The sequence below is a fragment of the Lissotriton helveticus genome, chromosome 10, assembly GCF_964261635.1.
Source record: "Lissotriton helveticus chromosome 10, aLisHel1.1, whole genome shotgun sequence".
Taxonomy (NCBI): domain Eukaryota; kingdom Metazoa; phylum Chordata; class Amphibia; order Caudata; family Salamandridae; genus Lissotriton; species Lissotriton helveticus.
In genome coordinates, this window is record NC_136071.1 from 115,447,154 (window position 1) to 115,465,952 (window position 18,799).

Here is an 18,799-nt window from a genome sequence, read left to right on the forward strand (position 1 = left end):
AAGTAGTTTCTATGGAGGACCTGCCCATCCCTGCTGAGTGGCATGTGGAGGGAGGGCCTACCAGAGAAGAGTTCTGTAAGGGCCAGAAGGAGTGCCCTACCCTGAGGGACTGAGGCGACAGGCTGAAGCCCAGGCAGCAGGGGACGTTACGGGACACTACCACATTTACTGGGAGGATGGACTCCTTTACAGTGAACCCAAGGTACCCTTACCTGGTTCATCAAGGGCCTTGGTAGTCCCGCAACGGTACCGAGCCTTTCTGCTGGAATTGGCTCATGCAATACCCTTGGCAGGACACTTAGGTCAGGACAAGACCTTTGCTCGGCTTGTCCCCCACTTTTACTGGCCTCAAATGAAAGTGGCGTCTAACACCTACTGTCGGACATGTGTATCCTGCCAAGCCGGTGGGAAAACAGGGGTGAAGCTGAAAGCTCCCCTGGAACCACTTCCTGTCGTTAGCACCCCCTTTGAAAGGGTGGGCATCGACATTGTAGGGCCATTGGATCCACCAACAACAGCTGGTCACAGATTTATCCTGGTTCTGGTGGATCATGCCACACGGTACCCAGAGGCAATTCCTCTGAGGACTGTCACTGCACCTGTGGTGGCCAGGGCCCTAATGGGGATCTTTACCCGAGTGGGTTTCCCCAAAGAAGTTGTGTCCGACAGGGGGACCAACTTTATGTCAGCGTACATGCGGGCAATGTGGAAGGAGTGTGGAGTGAACTACCGGTTCACCACTCCCTATCACCCCCAGTCCAATGGACTGGTAGAAAGGTTCAACAAGACCTTGAAGGGCATGATCAGAAGTCTGCCTGAAAGCCTGCGGAGGAAGTGGGACGTCCTCCTACCCTGTTTGCTATTTTCCTACAGGGAAGTGCCACAGAAGGGAGTGGGCTTCAGCCCCTTTGAGCTTCTGTATGGGCACCCTGTACGCGGGCCTCTCAGCCTGGTGAAGGATGGATGGGAAAAGTCTCCCAGGAAACCCCCCCAGGATGTGGTGAACTACATGCTGGCCTTCAGGAGCCAAATGGCGAAGTTGTGGAAGCAAGCTTCTGACAACTTGGAGGCTAGCCAGGCAGTAATGAAGGAGTGGTATGACCACAACGCTCACCCGGTGGAGTTGGAGCCTGGCCAGAAAGTGTGGGTGATGGAGCCTGGAGAGCTAAGTGCCCTCCAGGATTGCTGTACAGGCCCCTTTGAGGTGTTAGAGAAGAAGGGTAAGGCCACCTACTTGGTGGACCTAAAGACCCCTTGACAGCCCCTGCGGGTGCTGCATGCTAACCGCCTCAAACCCCACCACGAGAGGCCCGAGGTCATCTTAATGATGGTGACTGATGGGGGAGAGGAAGCGGAAAGCGAACCGCTCCCAGACTTGTTCTCGTCTCAAGAAAAGGATGGGTCAGTGGAGGGAGTGATTCTCTCTCCAACCCTAACTCCTGAACAGCGGGAGGACTGTCGCCAGATACTGGAGCAGTATTCTACGTTGTTCTCCCTTGTCCCGGGAAGGACTCACCTGTGTACCCATGATGTGGACACAGGGGACAGCCCACCAGTGAAGTCAAAGACCTACCGGCTGTCCGACAAGGTGAAGGCCAGTATCCATGGTGAGGTTACCAAGATGCTGGAGCTAGGAGTTATAGAACCTTCCAACAGCCCCTGGTCCAGTCCGGTGGTTCTAGTGCCAAAAGCCGCTCCACCAGGCACCACTCCAGAACTGAGATTCTGTGTGGATTATCGGGGACTGAACTCAGTTACAAAAACTGATGCTCATCCGATCCCTAGGGCGGATGAATTAATTGACCGGCTGGGAGCTGCCCAATATCTAAGTACCTTTGACCTCACTTCAGGGTACTGGCAGATCTCCCTGACAGAAGGAGCCAAGGAGAGGTCAGCCTTCTCCACGTCTGAGGGACACTACCAATTTTGTGTGATGCCCTTTGGGCTCAAGAATGCCCCTGCCACTTTTCAGCGGCTGGTGAATTAGGTCCTCTCCGGAATGGAGGGTTTCTCCGCTGCTTATCTGGATGACATTGCTGTCTTCAGCAGCAGTTGGGAGGACCATTTGCAACATTTGCAAGCAGTTCTCCAGGCCCTGAAACAAGCTGGATTGACAATCAAGGCCAGTAAATGTCAGATTGGGCAGGGGTCGGTTGTGTACCTAGGCCACTTGGTGGGTAGGGGAGCAGTGCAGCCCCTCCAGGCAAAGATTGAGGCCATCATGGCCTGGGAACCCCCCAAGACACAGACTGAGGTCCGAGCCTTCCTGGGCCTCACAGGTTACTACCGTCGCTTTGTGAAGGGGTATGGCACTATTGTAGCGCCCCTCACAGAGCTCACCTCTAAGAAACAACCTCGACGGGTAGTCTGGACTGAGGCTTGTCAGCAAGCCTTTGAGAAATTGAAGCAGGCAATGTGTGCAGCACCGGTCCTGAGGGCCCCAGACTTCTCCAAGGAGTTCATTGTCCAGACAGACGCATCAGAACATGGCATTGGGGCAGTGTTATCGCAACTCAATGAAGAGGGTCTGGATCAGCCTGTAGTCTTCCTGTCCAGGAGACTGCTTCCCCGGGAACAGAGGTGGAGTGCAATTGAGTGGGAAGCTTTTGCGGTGGTGTGGGCTCTGAAGAAGTTGCGGCCATACCTGTTTGGCTCGCACTTCCTGGTTCAGACTGACCACCGACCCCTTCGTTGGCTGATGCAGATGAAGGGGGAAAATCCCAAGTTGTTGAGATGGTCCATCTCCCTACAGAGAATGGACTTCCGGGTGGAACATCGGCCTGGAGTGGACCACGCCAATGCAGACGGTCTCTCTAGATATTTCCGCCTTAGTGATGAGGACTCCCAAGGGGTTGGGTAGCCCGCCCCACTTTCAGCTGGGGGGGACGCGTGTTAGACCTGTCTGGCCTTTTGCATAGCCCCTCCTATTATTTATTTATTTTGCCCCCTTTTTGCCCCTCATACCCTTTTCATCTTTTTGTGTCCACTAGATTTTTATGGTGCTGGCCTGGGGGATAGATGCTCTTTTTGGCCCTCATAGTTTTTCACCTTAGGCCTAGGTGCCTTTCCTGACAGGAATTCATTCAGATTTACAAAATGGTGGTTTTCAACTGTCACAACTGTCACACCTGAGATCTGACCCATAGGATAGAATAGGGCATTCCAGAACATTCTGGTCCCTTCTGGACCTCTGGGGGTCAGCCTATATAAGGCGGAATGCTGGGCAGCCATTTTGTCTTTTCAGAGTAGGCTAGCTGGAGTCAAGGCTGTAGCATAAGGCGGGGGTAGGATCATCAGAGGGTTGACCTCCCAGTTTAGGGACGCTCCTTACTGATTCACCACCCTTCTCCCCTTGTAGTTGCTGACCTGACCCTGCCTGAGGAAATCCTGGAGACCCTGGGCACCTGTTCTCATCCGGTCCCAGAGGAAAGAGTGGGTGAGGGAGGTTGTACTGGAGTGAAGCTCCATCCACTGCCCAGTGATGAAAAGGGTCCTGGTGCAGATTAAAGGAGAGGGATTCCTGTGTGCCTTTATCAGAAGCCAAGAGAATTGAGAGAAAAGGAGGACTCATCGGGCATTTCAACCGAGCCCCCCCCCCCTGTTGTTACCTGTGGTGTCGCTTCGCCTCATCAGTGGTAGTGGGGTTATCCCGGTCGGGGGCTAGAATCGAGTGCCTGGCGCGGTGACGCCGAGTGAACTGGCCGCGTAGTGAAGGCTGCCCCCATCTCTCTGAGGCTGGTGACTGACGCATTAGGATCGCGCTGTGGAATCTCACCCCTGCACTGCGCAGGCCCTGCTGAGTGAACGCGGGTCCTGGAGCGTGGGCGGAACCGGAGGAGGAGGTCCGCGAAGCTGAGCAGACTCTGTCCTTGAGCCGCTAGTCACCCGCGCATGCCCGGACGAGCCGCTTCTCTCACAGAAGGCGGAGTTAGCTCCTGTGGAGGAAGCGGGCGTGAGGCGAGCATCGGCTCTTCTCCGCTTGTGTGCCCCTCTTTCCTCGCTCTAGCTTCAACACGGAGGAGCTGTTTTAGCGGGTGAGGAGGGTCGAGGGCCCGACAGGCCGTGCCAAGTGCCCTGGTGTGGTCCTTGTTCCCCCCCCGACGATCGGAGACTCAGGCCCGGTGGGCTCTGCATCGAGAAGTAAGGAGTGATTGAGAGGGGGAAGTTGAAGGCAGTAGATTTTCCCATAAAAAGTCGGGGGCTAGAATCGAGTGCCTGGCGCGGTGACGCCGAGTGAACTGGCCACGTAGTGAAGGCTGCCCCCATCTCTCTGAGGCTGGTGACTGAGGCATTAGGAGCGCGCTGTGGAATCTCACCCCTGCACTGCGCAGGCCCTGCTGAGTGAACGCGGGTCCTGGAGCGTGGGCGGAACCGGAGGAGGAGGTCCCGCGAAGCTGAGCAGACTCTGTCCTTGAGCCGCTAGTCACCCGCGCATGCCCGGACGAGCCGCTTCTCTCACGGAAGGCGGAGTTAGCTCCTGTGGAGGAAGCGGGCGTGAGGCGAGCATCGGCTCTTCTCCGCTTGTGTGCCCCTCTTTCCCCGCTCTAGCTTCAACACGGAGGAGCTGTTTTAGCGGGTGAGGAGGGTCGAGGGGCCGACAGGCCGTGCCAAGTGCCCTGGTGTGGTCCTTGTTTCCCCCCCCCCCCCCGACGATTGGAGACTCAGGCCCGGTGGGCTCTGCATCGAGAAGTAAGGAGTGATTGAGAGGGGGAAGTTGAAGGCAGTAGATTTTCCCATAAAAAGGGCAGAGGAGCAGAAACTATCGGTTGGCCACACAAGGAGTGAGCTAAAAGGGGCAGAACCCTTCAAGACTTCCACAAGGGTCATCTTAGATCTGTTGTTAAATGCTGACTGTATAATATTGGTAAATAACCCTCCTTGAGACAGCTCTAGAGGAGAGCTTGCACAGAATAAGTGGAGTGGGAAGTTCTAGCCATCTCTTCTTGGTGCCATAGGTGGGGGGGGAAATGGTAATAACCTCTATTAGAGGATCCAAGTCTAGCTGAGCTTGTAAGGTGAGCAGACACTGCCCCCTGAGAACCAATGTAATGTACTTTTATGCTGAAAAAGTTGAATTGTGAGATATCTTTGCAGCTTTGTGGAAATTGATAACTTTACTGTTCGAATGTATTGTAATGAACTGTGCTAACTAAGGATAAATAATAGAGAAGAGAACAAAGTAATATTTTTATAAAGCACACGTATTTTCATACAAAAGTTGGTGTAGTGTTCCTTTTTTAGTGGAATTGCTGTGAGTTACTGCTGGGTGGTATGCAACCTTTACACATGAGCCTCTATTAGTGACTGTCTTACCCTAGGCCAGGCTACCCTAGGTGACCTGACAACTCTAGGTCCAACAGTGCCCATTAGACACATTTTGTCCTGTGCTGAGTCTGCATCCTTCCGCATGAAGCCTCACTGCACCCTGTGTATATTTCACCCAATCTCTTCACTGTGTAAGAATGGAGAAAGAAAAGTTACTGTGTACTAGAAGGTCATGAGAGGCTGCACAAGCTCGTCCACTGTTCATCCAGAGCAGCTATCTCTTGTTAGGTTCCACCGGGCTGGTATTTTAACTTGTTGGCCATCATTTCTATGTTAAGGCCCTTTAAGGCCCTTTAAACAAAAATGGGAAAAATCCTCAAAAGGTGGTATTTTTTGCTTTGAAATGTAAACATATACAATGTGAGATAGAACCGCTTTAAAAGTATTCCAGCTATGTTTGCAGTAATTGCGAATGATCAGTAATGTAAACAAAATCATAACTAAAGGTAAGAATAAGTATAGAGGATTTTACATAAAATCATACAAAAGTCCTAGCTCCTAGTTTCTCTAGGATTTCAAACATATATAAATGTCGAGTGTTTTTTCTAGAGGATATTAACCCTGCCTTTGATGCACAGGGAAGTTTCACAGCCCTTTCAGTTTTAATTCAAAATAATCATTTGGGTTAGAAATGGCTCTTTTTGAAGGATTACCCAAAATGTTTTGCCTTCTTCTGCCTCTGTTTTCTGTTTTTAAATTTGTTTTTGCTTCTTTTAGGACTCTTTAGTTTCTCCATGATTGAGATATTTGATTTACTGGTAAGTCCCTGGTACAGTGTACTACGTGTGGAGGGGGCCTGTAAATCAAATGCTACTAGTGGGCCTGCAGCACTGATTCTGCCACCCACATGAGTAGCCTTTCAAACATGTCTCAGGCCTACCACTGCAGAGCCTGTGTGCACAGTTTTAAACTGCCATGTTGACCTGGCAAGTTTACCTACTTGTCAAGCCAAAACTCTCCATTATGTTAAATGTAAGGCACCCCTAAGGTAGACTCTAGGTAGCCCCATGGGCAGAGAGCAGTGTATTTAAAAGGTTGGAGGTGTGCTTTTGAGTTTTACATGTCCTGGTTGTGAAAAACTACTAAATTTCTTTTTCACTACAGCAAAGCCTTCCAATTGGAAGCAGATAGAGAATTGGAGTTTGGTGTCTGTGGACTAACAATTTATAAACACATCATTTAGTGAAGGTGTTTTTTAAATTGCAGGTCTGAAAATGACACCTTCAAAAAGCTGGTGTTTTCATACTTTAGCCAGTCTGTGTCTCTGTCAGTGCCTAAAATGCACATCTGGGTCAAGGTGACAGTAGGGCTTTGTGAATTCACTCTAGACAGTCACACACAAAGGAAGCTGAGGTGTGTCCTGCATATCCTGATGGCACATCACCAGGCTGAGGGGTCTTCCTGAGCTAGAGCGTTGGGAGGAGCTGGCACTTGCACCTGAATAGGGTTGTGCCTGTCCCCACACAAAGAGCTGCATATCCCCTATAGTGTGTCTGGAGCCAGGGCCAGGAAGGGCAGGGTATTGTGCATTGCAAAGATCTTTCTTTGAAGTCTCCCTACTCCAAAGACTAAAATGGGTATAAGTACCAGAACTCTGATACCAACGCTTCTGGACTAAGGACATTCTGCCCGGAAGAAGAGCTGTTCTGTTTCCGGGATGGACTGCCAGAACAAAACTGTAATAAAGAAACATGAAAACGCAGAATTGATTTTGTAGGGTATGATTCCACATTTATCGTAGATGTGTTCCTAACATATTTCATGTAATCAATGGACTCCTCTTCGTTGCATTTCCAGATCAGAATGTGCCCAATTTCATCTCAAAGAAATGCCTTTCATGAGTCCTAAAGTGAGAACAAGCATTTACAAACGTAGGGGTTTGGCTTTTTGGTTTTGCCAATGCTTTTGGCCCATGCTGCAGAAAAAAAGGGATCAAAAAAGCAAAGCATGATGGGGGTTTGGGGAGAGAAATAGGCACACTTGTGAAGAGGAAGTAACATAAGGAACGTGAGGTGTTGGGTATGTCAAGAAAGAAGCAACACACAGGTGAGAGAACAAGAAAACATATGTACAATCATACAGCGCGGAAATAAAAAATATGTTGATGCCCAATGTGAAGCTATTGAAGAATACAAGACATCTCGTCCAAAAGATGATAAAGAATGTATGCTCCGGGGAAGGGACAAACACAAAAAGAGGAATGCAAGATATCAAATATAAAGCTAACAAGAGAGTTTGATATGAAAGTAAACCAATGGTAAGCTATAGGCTATCGTATAAACTGTCTCAAAGCACACTTTAAGTATGGGTATTGTTCATAGGAGGTCGTCGACAACAGACAGCGAAAAGCTGTCTGTAGGCAAGACCTAAAAAAAGGCGCCAATCCCAGATCAACAGAGAAAAAATCCTGTTTTTAAAGTTAGCTACACTTTGACGTTTTGTAAATGTACCTATTGTGAGTGTACCTATTAAGTTGGAATTGTGTAGTGTTGTGTACTGAAGGTAAAACCCCTAGGACTGATTGATTGATTGATTAATTTATTGATTGGTTGATTGATTGATTTAGGGATTTCTAGAGCGTGCAGCTACCCAAGGTTGTGTGGGTGCCAGAAGACCTCAAGAAGGACAAAATCAAAAAAAAATTCAAGCTACACAATTATTATGTGAAATTACAGTAAAGCAGGAAAGGTGATTTAACGACATCATATTTTCACGCAAGGACATACTTCGCCTAAAAAAGTCATGGAGGATATGTGTAACAACACTTTGAACCGCAGGAGTCAAACAGGTAGGCTACAAGGTATTGGACACTGTTGCCTGTATTGTGAGTGAATATACCAAGACAGGGCGGCAACAGTTGCCCTAATCTGAGAAACAGAATCCCATCGAAAACTGGTTGTGCCTCCAGTCTTGAGATTATGGAAATTATGAGAATGACTTATATAGCGAGGGACAAGCCAAGTGATATACCTTTGCCATCAATAATTGGGATTTAAAATCTGTAACCTCCAACTGTATCATGAAATCTCGAATGTAATGGTTTGATCTAAAATTACAAATATCATATTACTTTAAAGAACAGGGCCGTCCAGTGCTCAAATTGTCCTCTGCAAAATGGATTAGAGCTCAAATGCTTCACATCGTGGATTTTGTCAGAAAATGTTATGTCAATTAAATATATATGAATGTGGGGCTACTGATACGCAGACCACTGTAACTAACTTTCCACTAAGTCTGTGGTCGAAAGTTAGTTGGTGAGCACAGGGTGACTTATTAAGTCACATATAAATATACATATAAATTGCATTAAGAATTGTGGGATACTAGCCAATTTTTATTCACAAGTTTTTTTTCATATTCTTTATCAATTCTGTTCAGTTTTGTGTATTGGAATTATAGTTGGTATTAACTGACTAACAAGAAATCATTTGAAACTACAAAAATGTCCGTGTCACCCTCTTGAGTGGGTGCATAAAAATTGCACATCAAATGTAGTATCATCAGACCATCCAGGTTGCAGTAGGGTATGTCAGTTTCTCGTAGGCTCGAACCCCTTCTCTCTACTTAACTTACTGTAAACAGTTGTCATGTCCCTGCGTTTAATCCATTAATGTTTGGGGATATTGTATGAATGTTAGCTATTTTGTATCTACCCATTATAAAATACATTCAATTCTTCCTTAATATTTCTTTATAAATTAATTCCTATTTCTAAATTCATAAAATATAGCCTTCCACCAGTAGGACATTTCTGTGTAATTGTCACGTGAGCATGTGTGCTAAGCACTAACAGGCACATGCATCAAAGCCTTTTGCGATCGCAAACGATGCGATTCGCAATAATCGGCCGTTTGCGATCGCAAAATTAGCTTTTGCGATGCATCAAGGGTCAAGGCCCTTGCAATTTGAGAATTCGCAATTAATTGCGAGTTCTCCAATTGCAATTGCATTTAAGGAATCGCATTTTGTGATTCCTTACATGCAACGCATTAAAGGTAAAAAATCAGCGATTTTGCTATAGGGGGAGCAAATTACCATGAAGTTGAACTTCATGGTAATTTGCAAAAACTTTCTAAAATGCACTTCCTGTGTGTGCACAACATATGTGCACAGATCAATTTCAGCGGTGCAACAGGGTGTCCTTTTGACACCCTGGCACCCTTGACATTGCATTCTCAATTTGTGATTCTCTAATTGAAAATCGCAATTTGAGAATGACTTCCTAAAGGCCCATAGGAATGAATGGGGAAGTATTCCTTAATTGCGACTCGCAATTTGCGAGTCGTAATTAAGGAATGTTTAGAAATCGCTATTTTTTAAGCGATTTCTACATGCAAAGCCTTTTGCGATTCCTTAATTGCGATTCCTTAAAAATCGCAATTAAGGAATTGCAAAAGCCAACATTGATGCATGTGCCTGACTCTACCACACATCTGCCAAGCATGAATTCTGAGTTCTTTCTACTCACACAGCCACTATTACACTGTCTCCCTGTCCGCTGATCATCTTATCTAATAAGTGATGTAAAAACTGGAGATGGGCTTTATACATAATAGAAAGTACAGGTTTAAGTGGCGCCCTATACTCTGCACAGGGTAACAATCACGTTTGTCTGAACCCTAAACAACCAACATTAAGTGGCTATTTGGCACACAATATGGAATGAGACTTCCACATACTTATTTGTTTATTTACTTAATTCTTGAGTATACAGCAATAACATTTCTGACAGAAATGTTGCACAATATGGTAGTGTTATTACACATTATGATGGGAAAAATTACTGGACAACCTACGCCAAATGAATGGCTGCGGTATTAAACTAAGGAGGTGCTATGTGTCATGGGAACAGCAAATACAGACGGTTGATACATAATGGAGTTGCACAATGAACATATTTACTGTTTGGTCTGATGAGTGGAATCACTATTTTGTTTCTAATCACATGAGGTGGCACCTCAAACTAGTTTTAAAATTACTGAGTGAGGGGGAGGCCCTGATATATTCATGATGCCAATGGACTACTATGCCAAGGCGGCCATCTTGGAACATGGTTGCTATGCACAGTACCTTAGACAGTCACATAGATTAGGGAATCAGCAACAGTGACATCCTATGGACAGTAATAAAACAGGTGCTACACCTGATGAATAATGTACTAAGAGAGAAACAACTCTGGACCTTCAAATTAAAAACGGTGGCTGACTGTTTCTTAGATTAAAATTAGGAAAGGGCTGTTTGTCTGAAAAGTAGGTGAGTCGAAGGCGGGTCTGTAAATGTCCTTTTCCATGTAACATTCTACTGGTCACTTTTTCACGATTTCTCAAATGCTTCTGAGCTATAGCTTACCAAATAATGTATTTAGGTAAAATTAATGATACATATTTGGTTAGGCTCACAGAATCCTCCTTGGGTTGATGGATCAGATCAGAGTTGCCTTCTGGCTGACTGAGTAAAATTCTGTAGCCCCAGCTGAGATAAAGCGGCCACAGACATTGGCTGGATTTATAGTTTGTGTGTTGGGTGAAAATGCAGGCCAGCCATAGTGCTCTTAACTTTAGCACCGCTCTCTGGAGATTGAAGCCTCTGTAAAGGAGGACCATGGGCTCCCACCACAGACCGTGGGAAGGGGGGGAAGGGGGTGATGTAGAGGCTGATGAAGATGAAGACTTGGGTGGTCTTAAAGCGCATGGACCAAATTCTGCTCTTCCAATGGTTGGGCCAGTGAAGTACAGAGGCTAGGATTCAACTTTCTACCCAAGGGTTGTTTTTCACCTATTTTCCCATATTAGAATGAATGCAAACTAGCTTGATGTTATTTGGCAGGTGCAACAAATATGCAAGGAATCCACTGTGTGCTTGTAGTCATTTAATTAACCCCATCACTCTCCTGAAACTGTAATGTACAAACCGGTCTCCATGGTTGACAGTGAGCAGTCCTTGGTAACTGAGCTCTTGTAACCATGGAACAGATAAACATGTTAAACAATGCATGTGGAAAACAAAAGATGCTGGCAGAGTGCCTTACCGTATCTGCATGACGGTCTGCTCTAAAGTTCGCTTCAGAAGCTCCTGCACGTTTCGGATCAGTTCCACTTCCTGCAGACAAAAGCACAATTTCCGATTACGCTAAAAGAAAACTGTTTGAGTAATTTCATGTTTTTAGTTGTAGGATTACAGTAGGAAACAAGGTGATCTATAAAAAGGGCTGTTGAAAGCCTCATTGAGTTTTGCAGCAATACATTTAAACAGGGCACAAGTCGGGGTACACGGCATCTACCAATTCTTTTCACAGGGCTGACACCGTCCACCCAGCCAAGAAGTTGGGCCCCACTGAAATATGCTAAACTTGTCCCAATGTAATTTTGAAACACTGGGACATGTTCAGCATTGCCTGCAAGTTGTCTGCTTTGATCCGAGCAGCAAACTGCAGGCGAGGGGTGTTTGTTATTTTCACCTCCAGCTGGGCCAAAGATAAAGGCCAAAGGTAAGTGGGTCATCAGGCCTCCTTTGTTCCTGTAGCCTGGCTGGGCGCGGTCTGTTGCCTCACACTGTGATTCAAATGCAATGGAGAGGAAACAAAGCCACACAGCTCATCATTTCACAAGTACTTAGGGAGGCATGGTTTTGACTTTCTTCAATCCCTGTATATAAGAGATATTGGAAACATCATTTATCAAATGGTCAGAACCAGGCAATACCTTTAAAACATATCCATTACCATGCAAATGCCTTTACCACACATGCCTTTACAACGCATGCGTTTACAACAAGTTATAATATATATAACACATTGTAAAGGCACATACGTGGTAAAGATTTGCATGGTAAGGCATGCCTGATAAAGGCATTTTCCCTGTAATGGCCGTGTTGTACAGGCATGCATTGTAATTCCATGTGTGCCGTCATACACCCAAGAGATAAGAATGTCAGATGTCTGGACCTCTCCCAGTATTTTCACAAATAAGAATTAAAATACCCCTATTGTATTTCTTTTATAGCGCTACTCACCCCAGCGCAGGGTGTTTGAGCGCTTTACACCACACACAAACATCATACATTAACAATAAATCATGTAAGTGTGTAAATCAATATAAAAGATGTGTTATATACAACAGTGAGGGTTAAAAGGTGTAGGAGTCGCACGTTCTTCAGAGCTCACTGTGCTGTTTTAGAGGGATTACAATTTATGAACTGCAAGTAACAAAAGGATCTCTGTGTTAAAACCAGTAACACACTTACCTACAACATAAAATAAAAAGGTGTCAGCTACATGTTACATTCTGTGCTTAGTAGGTTGCACATTAACTCTCCATGCTGTGGAAAATGACAAAATGTATATGTACATAAGCGGCGTTCATTTGTGTTCACCCTCGCCACTGTTGAAGGTAAAGAAAGTCACGAAACAGTGGCCCCGCCATCTTGTTCCCTTTTAGGCTCCATCTTGAACATAGATAGTAGCCATCTTTGTGTCATGACCTCCCTGCCCATTGCCAATAGCCATCATCTCTCTCTCACTCTCTCTCTCTCTCTCTCTCCAGCCCCGCAAGCACCCCGCGCCCCGACAGCCCCCGGTCTCTCCTGTTCGGGCCATAAACGCACCGCTAAACACGACCTTGTCTCCGTGCTGAACCCCTGCTCCCTCGCTCTTTCATCCTACTCATAGAACGGGCCCTTTTGGTAACCTCTTCCTCCCTGCCCGATTGCCCGACCTGATCCCAGGCCATCACCTAGCCCAACAGATGCAGTTTATTGCTTCCTACAGTAGGACCTCGCCTCACATCAGAGGAGCGGTGATTAATCCAGGCCTTCACACCCCTAGACCTGACCGACACCCCCGCATCCCTCCCAGGAACACCCTTCCTCTCTTCTGATGGCTCCCCCCCCCCGGCTACACCTGGCCTCTCGACCCAGTCCCACATCATAAAACTAGGTCTCGTGGATGTACCCCTCCGGCCCCGCATAGCGAAACATGATCTTATCGCCCGCCCAACCTTAGATCTGACCACCCCCTCCTGCCCTGTTGGAATGTCCGGCTGCAGATTACAATCACATGTCACATTTGGGAGGGGAAAACAACATCAGAGCGGTCAGTATGGGAATGGGCCTGGAGCTGGGGTCCCAAACATGCCCTTTTTGTACTTCAAAGTGTCTTTATTGCAATAAGGAATGTTTGTACATCATAAACCTGTGTATAAAAGACTGAGCCGTAGAGAAACTTGTTAGAGCACCTCGAGAAGATACCTTGTTGTCTGATTTGACGTGTTCTGTTCCGTCGGAAATAAACTCCTGTTTCCTGCCTTCCAGTCTCCAGCGCCTGCCTCTTTATTTGGGTAATCGTGAGTTGGGTAAGAAGCGGCTAACGCCGGGCAAACCTAGAAAAGGGGTAAACGACCTGATCTGCCTGAACCCTTTTTAAACAATTGGCGTCCCAAACGTGGGGCCCATCAGCGACACGTGGATCCAGTGAGCGAGGTCCCAACGACAGAGTGAACAACTGCAACGATCGGGAAGAGCTCCTGCCCGATAGACCCTTGTCTGGCAGCCGATCATCCGAACTTCACCGGTTCCGAACAGACCTCTCTCGAGTGATCTACGGTCCTGACTGGGAACCATCAGGAGTGCCACAGCAATTACGGAGAATAGAGGACGATCGGGCGCTGGAAACGGAAGACGAGAAACCGTCCATACGGTCCGGGTAAGGTCGTGGAAACACGACAAATTGCGAATTGATTGTTTGATTGTCATTGAAAATACTAGTATTACGCATTTTGATTGTTTTGTCCTGAGAGATTCTCTGTCTACAAACGGGGAAGAATAGGAGTATTCTCCCTTTGCAGATAGTGAAGGGTGGGTAGCGCAGGCTTTTGCCCCCGTTGTAACCCGTCGCGCCTACTTCCCTCTCCATTTGATTGATTGTTATCCAAGCATTTATTGTTTTGGAATTGGTTCTTTTTGGATCATTCTCTATTTGCAAACAAGCACAGGGCCGCCATACTCTGTTTAGTCTTTGCAGATAGTGAAGGATAGGTAACGCAGGCTTTTGCCCCCGTTGTAATCCGTCGTGCCTATTTTTATCCCCCACTGATTGATTGTTTGACCGGACCTTGATCGTTCGGAATTGGTTCTTGGAAAGGATCTTCTCTGCCTACAAACAGAGAGGAACAGGAAGATCTCTCTCTTTGCAGATAGTGAAGGGTAGGTAGCGCAGGCTTTTGCCCCCGTTGTAACCCGTCGCGCCTATTTTATTCCTCATTTGATTGATTGATTGTTTGTCCGAACTTGACTGTTTGGAATTGGTTCTCTCTTTGGGTATTCCCTATTTGCGAATACTGTAGAATAAAAATATTCTACCTAGTCTCCGCAAAGTAGTGAAGGATAGGTAGTGCTGACTTTTGTCCCCGTTGTAACCCGTCATGCCTATCTCCCCCCCATTGCTCAGTAGTTGGTTCAGCCCGGACCATTTATTAAAGGTAGACCATCTGGCTCCACCGGAGAACACCCCTAATAAAAAGGACATATATAAAGAAAATGCGGATTAGCCGCGGTATCGTGCTAGCAAATAAAAGAACATAAGAATCATTAGGAAAAATAAAAGGAATCGAGTAAAGTCAGTAGGCCACTGATGAGATCTCTTTTCAACCTTACTGAAATGGAAACATTAGGAACGACCCCTCAGGAAGTATGAAACTAGTGAGGAAAGCCGAACTCAACGCCATGATGACTGCGAGACAGCTCGGCTCCACCGACCACCCCGCCCAATTAACGACAAACCCTAGGCAAATATTAGAAATATACAACACTATAGCAAAGTAACAGGTTAAAACATTTTTATTTTTGAACAAAAATATATTAGACAACTATTTACACGGCAAACGGCTGCAACAACAAACCCACAATGCATTTCGCCGTCTGCTTGACGCCGTTCCTGTCCCTCCTTCCCCAAAGTAGCAATGTCGGGCTATTTTGGGCTACTTTCTAGTAGGTTTTTGGGCGTCAGAAAGTCTACAAAAGCCGTTGGCGGCGGCGTGGGGTGGAGAACCATTACGCGAATAGTCCAGAGGCGACACCACGCGCCAAGGCCTGTCCCCGGGATGAACCAAGGGACCCGTTCCTGGGGCCGTGGCAAGGAACGGCCGGCCGCCGAAGGCATGGGCCCGAACCGGAATGAACTGGTCCTCCCATTCCCTTCTTCTCCCGGCGCCTTGCAGGCCACGGGGGGGGGGATGTCTTGCATATGCCTCCGACCCCCCCCTCTTCTTCATCGCCTGGTCCGGCCATAACAAATGTCAGCGAGACGCCGTGGGGTGCACTGGGAGGGAGAGGCGGCACGGACGAGCCTCACCCGCCTCCCCAGGTGGAGGCCCCTCAGCTGCACCCCCAACGCTCCACGCACCCGGCACAGGGTTCGTCCACTCTTGCGGTGCAGTGTCGCTCCACACACCCGGCAAAGGGTTTGTCCACTCTTGCAGTATAGGGACGCTCCACACACCCAGCAGGGTCTCGTCCACTGTGGCGGTGCTACGACGCCTCACCCAACAGGCTGGAGTCCGTCTGCTCATTTGACCCAGTGACTGCCGGTAGCTGCAGAACTCCTAAAAATGGCGGTCGACCTTGCAGGAACGAACCTGGCGTGCAAGGATGGCCTGGTCGCTGGCCAACTAGAAAAACGAGTCCTCCGTTCAGAAACGTTCTCCTCAGCTTTGAAGATTCTACGAGAGTTGCGGAGGGCCCTCGACCTCCGCGAGCCCCCAACCGCCACCGATGGGAAGTGACTGCCATGATCACCCGCAGAACGACCAAGACGTAACCACGAGACGTCGGCGCCCTCATGCTGACGCCAGCCTCAGTTTTGAATGACCCAAGATACTGCAGACTACCGATTTGATCAGTTCCGGTGGAACATCAGTACGACCCGGTAGGAAAGATTGTTGCCCCTCCCTTTTCTTTGATTGATGGTTCATGTCACCGGTCCCTTCTGTTGCCCCCTTAACGAAACTTCTGGACTGCCGAAAAGAAGTTCTGGTCCAACCATGAGTTGGTGGAGGCAGTTTGACTATGCTCGGACCCGCCTGACCCCACCCAAAATGGCGCCGGTACAAACGATACTCACGATTCCCCGTTGTGTCCCGGATGCTCAGACTTGATATCGTGAGATATGTATGCAGTTTTGAAGCACATGGCGGGAGGGGATGAGTATTGCTCGAACATTCGAACAGTGAATTTGATATTAAGTTCTGACGCATCATTGATTACAGTATTATTGAAAGTTCGAATCTTTTTGACACTGATGGTACTTACCCACAATGAATTTTCGATATGATTTTATTGCACTTATCGTACCTTGATGAAATAAAACAACCACCGACTCAGTTATGTTTTCCGCAGATAAATATGCCTTCATGTACAGTTCCAGTCTACTCCGTGGCTGGCCCACGTGGTTGTAGGCCTGCATTTGTACGCCAACATTTTTAAGGTGCCCAGCATAAGGCACCCTTAAGAGAGATTAGCTAGGAAACAGGACTGTGGCCTAACGGCAAAGGACAGATCACACCCTGCGACGTGTAAAGAAGGACCCGAGCTGGACCTATAGCTCCACCGCCGGTGCTCAACAGCGCCAACGGAAGAAAACGAACTACCAGAACCTACCAGTGATGACTCGATACTAATAAAAACACTGTGGCGAAGACCCCCCTTTTTCGGAACTTTCTACACCCCTTGACTAATTGCTTGTATTGGACTAAATTCCTCCCTCAATCACTTTTGCCTGTAAAATGTTTCATCGGTCACTTTTAAGTACGACAAATGTAAATTTATATGTATTCCACCTCGTATGTTGCATCAACTACACACGGTTATATGTAAGTCTACCAATATTGACAAACGCTATTTCGTTGACTAAACACGACTATATGTATGATAAACACGGAAATGATCTAGCTTATGTAAAAAGCGGCGACTGTGGAAAATGACAAAATGTATATGTACATAAGCGGCGTTCATTTGTGTTCACCCTCGCCACTGTTGAAGGTAAAGAAAGTCACGAAACAGTGGCCCCGCCATCTTGTTCCCTTTTAGGCTCCATCTTGAACATAGATAGTAGCCATCTTTGTGTCATGACCTCCCTGCCCATTGCCAATAGCCATCATCTCTCTCTCACTCTCTCTCTCTCTCTCTCTCCAGCCCCGCAAGCACCCCGCGCCCCGACAGCCCCCGGTCTCTCCTGTTCGGGCCATAAACGCACCGCTAAACACGACCTTGTCTCCGTGCTGAACCCCTGCTCCCTCGCTCTTTCATCCTACTCATAGAACGGGCCCTTTTGGTAACCTCTTCCTCCCTGCCCGATTGCCCGACCTGATCCCAGGCCATCACCTAGCCCAACAGATGCAGTTTATTGCTTCCTACAGTAGGACCTCGCCTCACATCAGAGGAGCGGTGATTAATCCAGGCCTTCACACCCCTAGACCTGACCGACACCCCCGCATCCCTCCCAGGAACACCCTTCCTCTCTTCTGATGGCCCCCCCCCCGGCTACACCTGGCCTCTCGACCCAGTCCCACATCATAAAACTAGGTCTCGTGGATGTACCCCTCCGGCCCCGCATAGCGAAACATGATCTTATCGCCCGCCCAACCTTAGATCTGACCACCCCCTCCTGCCCTTGTGCCCTGTTGGAATGTCCGGCTGCAGATTACAATCACATGTCACATTTGGGAGGGGAAAACAACATCAGAGCGGTCAGTATGGGAATGGGCCTGGAGCTGGGGTCCCAAACATGCCCTTTTTGTACTTCAAAGTGTCTTTATTGCAATAAGGAATGTTTGTACATCATAAACCTGTGTATAAAAGACTGAGCCGTAGAGAAACTTGTTAGAGCACCTCGAGAAGATACCCTGTTGTCTGATTTGACGTGTTCTGTTCCGTCGGAAATAAACTCCTGTTTCCTGCCTTCCAGTCTCCAGCGCCTGCCTCTTTATTTGGGTAATCGTGAGTTGGGTAAGAAGCGGCTAACGCCGGGCAAACCTTGAAAAGGGGTAAACGACCTGATCTGCCTGAACCCTTTTTCAACAATGCTACTTGCTTCAAAACTGGGATTAAACAAAGCACAGATCCCTCCAACAAATGCATTAACCTTCAGAGTTATTTTACCATTATTATTATTCCCTGAAACTTACTGGGCACACAAGGATCTCTCCAGCAGGTGCCATAACCCAATACAATATTTTAAAATTAAGACATTGCAACCATTTAAGTAGAAGGAATCTACTGCCTCGTCTCTCATTGCTGCTAATTACTTTGTGGCAGAAATTTTTTTTTTAATTATTAGTTGAGGCCCAGATTTTGCACCAGGGTTGTGCCACTTTTTTAGCATAATCCTAACACAAAATCTCATTTGTTAAATCTCGAAATGCACCTAAATATACTCATGAAAAACCTGATAAAAATATCTATGAAGTCTTAATATCTGATGTCA

At 47.3% G+C, this 18,799-nt stretch overlaps 1 protein-coding gene across 1 annotated transcript in view; it reads right to left on the bottom strand.

The window, feature by feature from the left end:
- Positions 1 to 18,799, bottom strand: part of TEKT4 (tektin 4) — a 117,592-nt gene that overhangs the window by 84,627 nt on the left and 14,166 nt on the right. Inside the window, exon 2 of the mRNA XM_078664189.1 lies at positions 11,354 to 11,424. Within this exon, the coding sequence (XP_078520315.1) occupies positions 11,354 to 11,424 (71 nt within the window). The remainder of the gene's footprint in view (positions 1 to 11,353; positions 11,425 to 18,799) is intronic.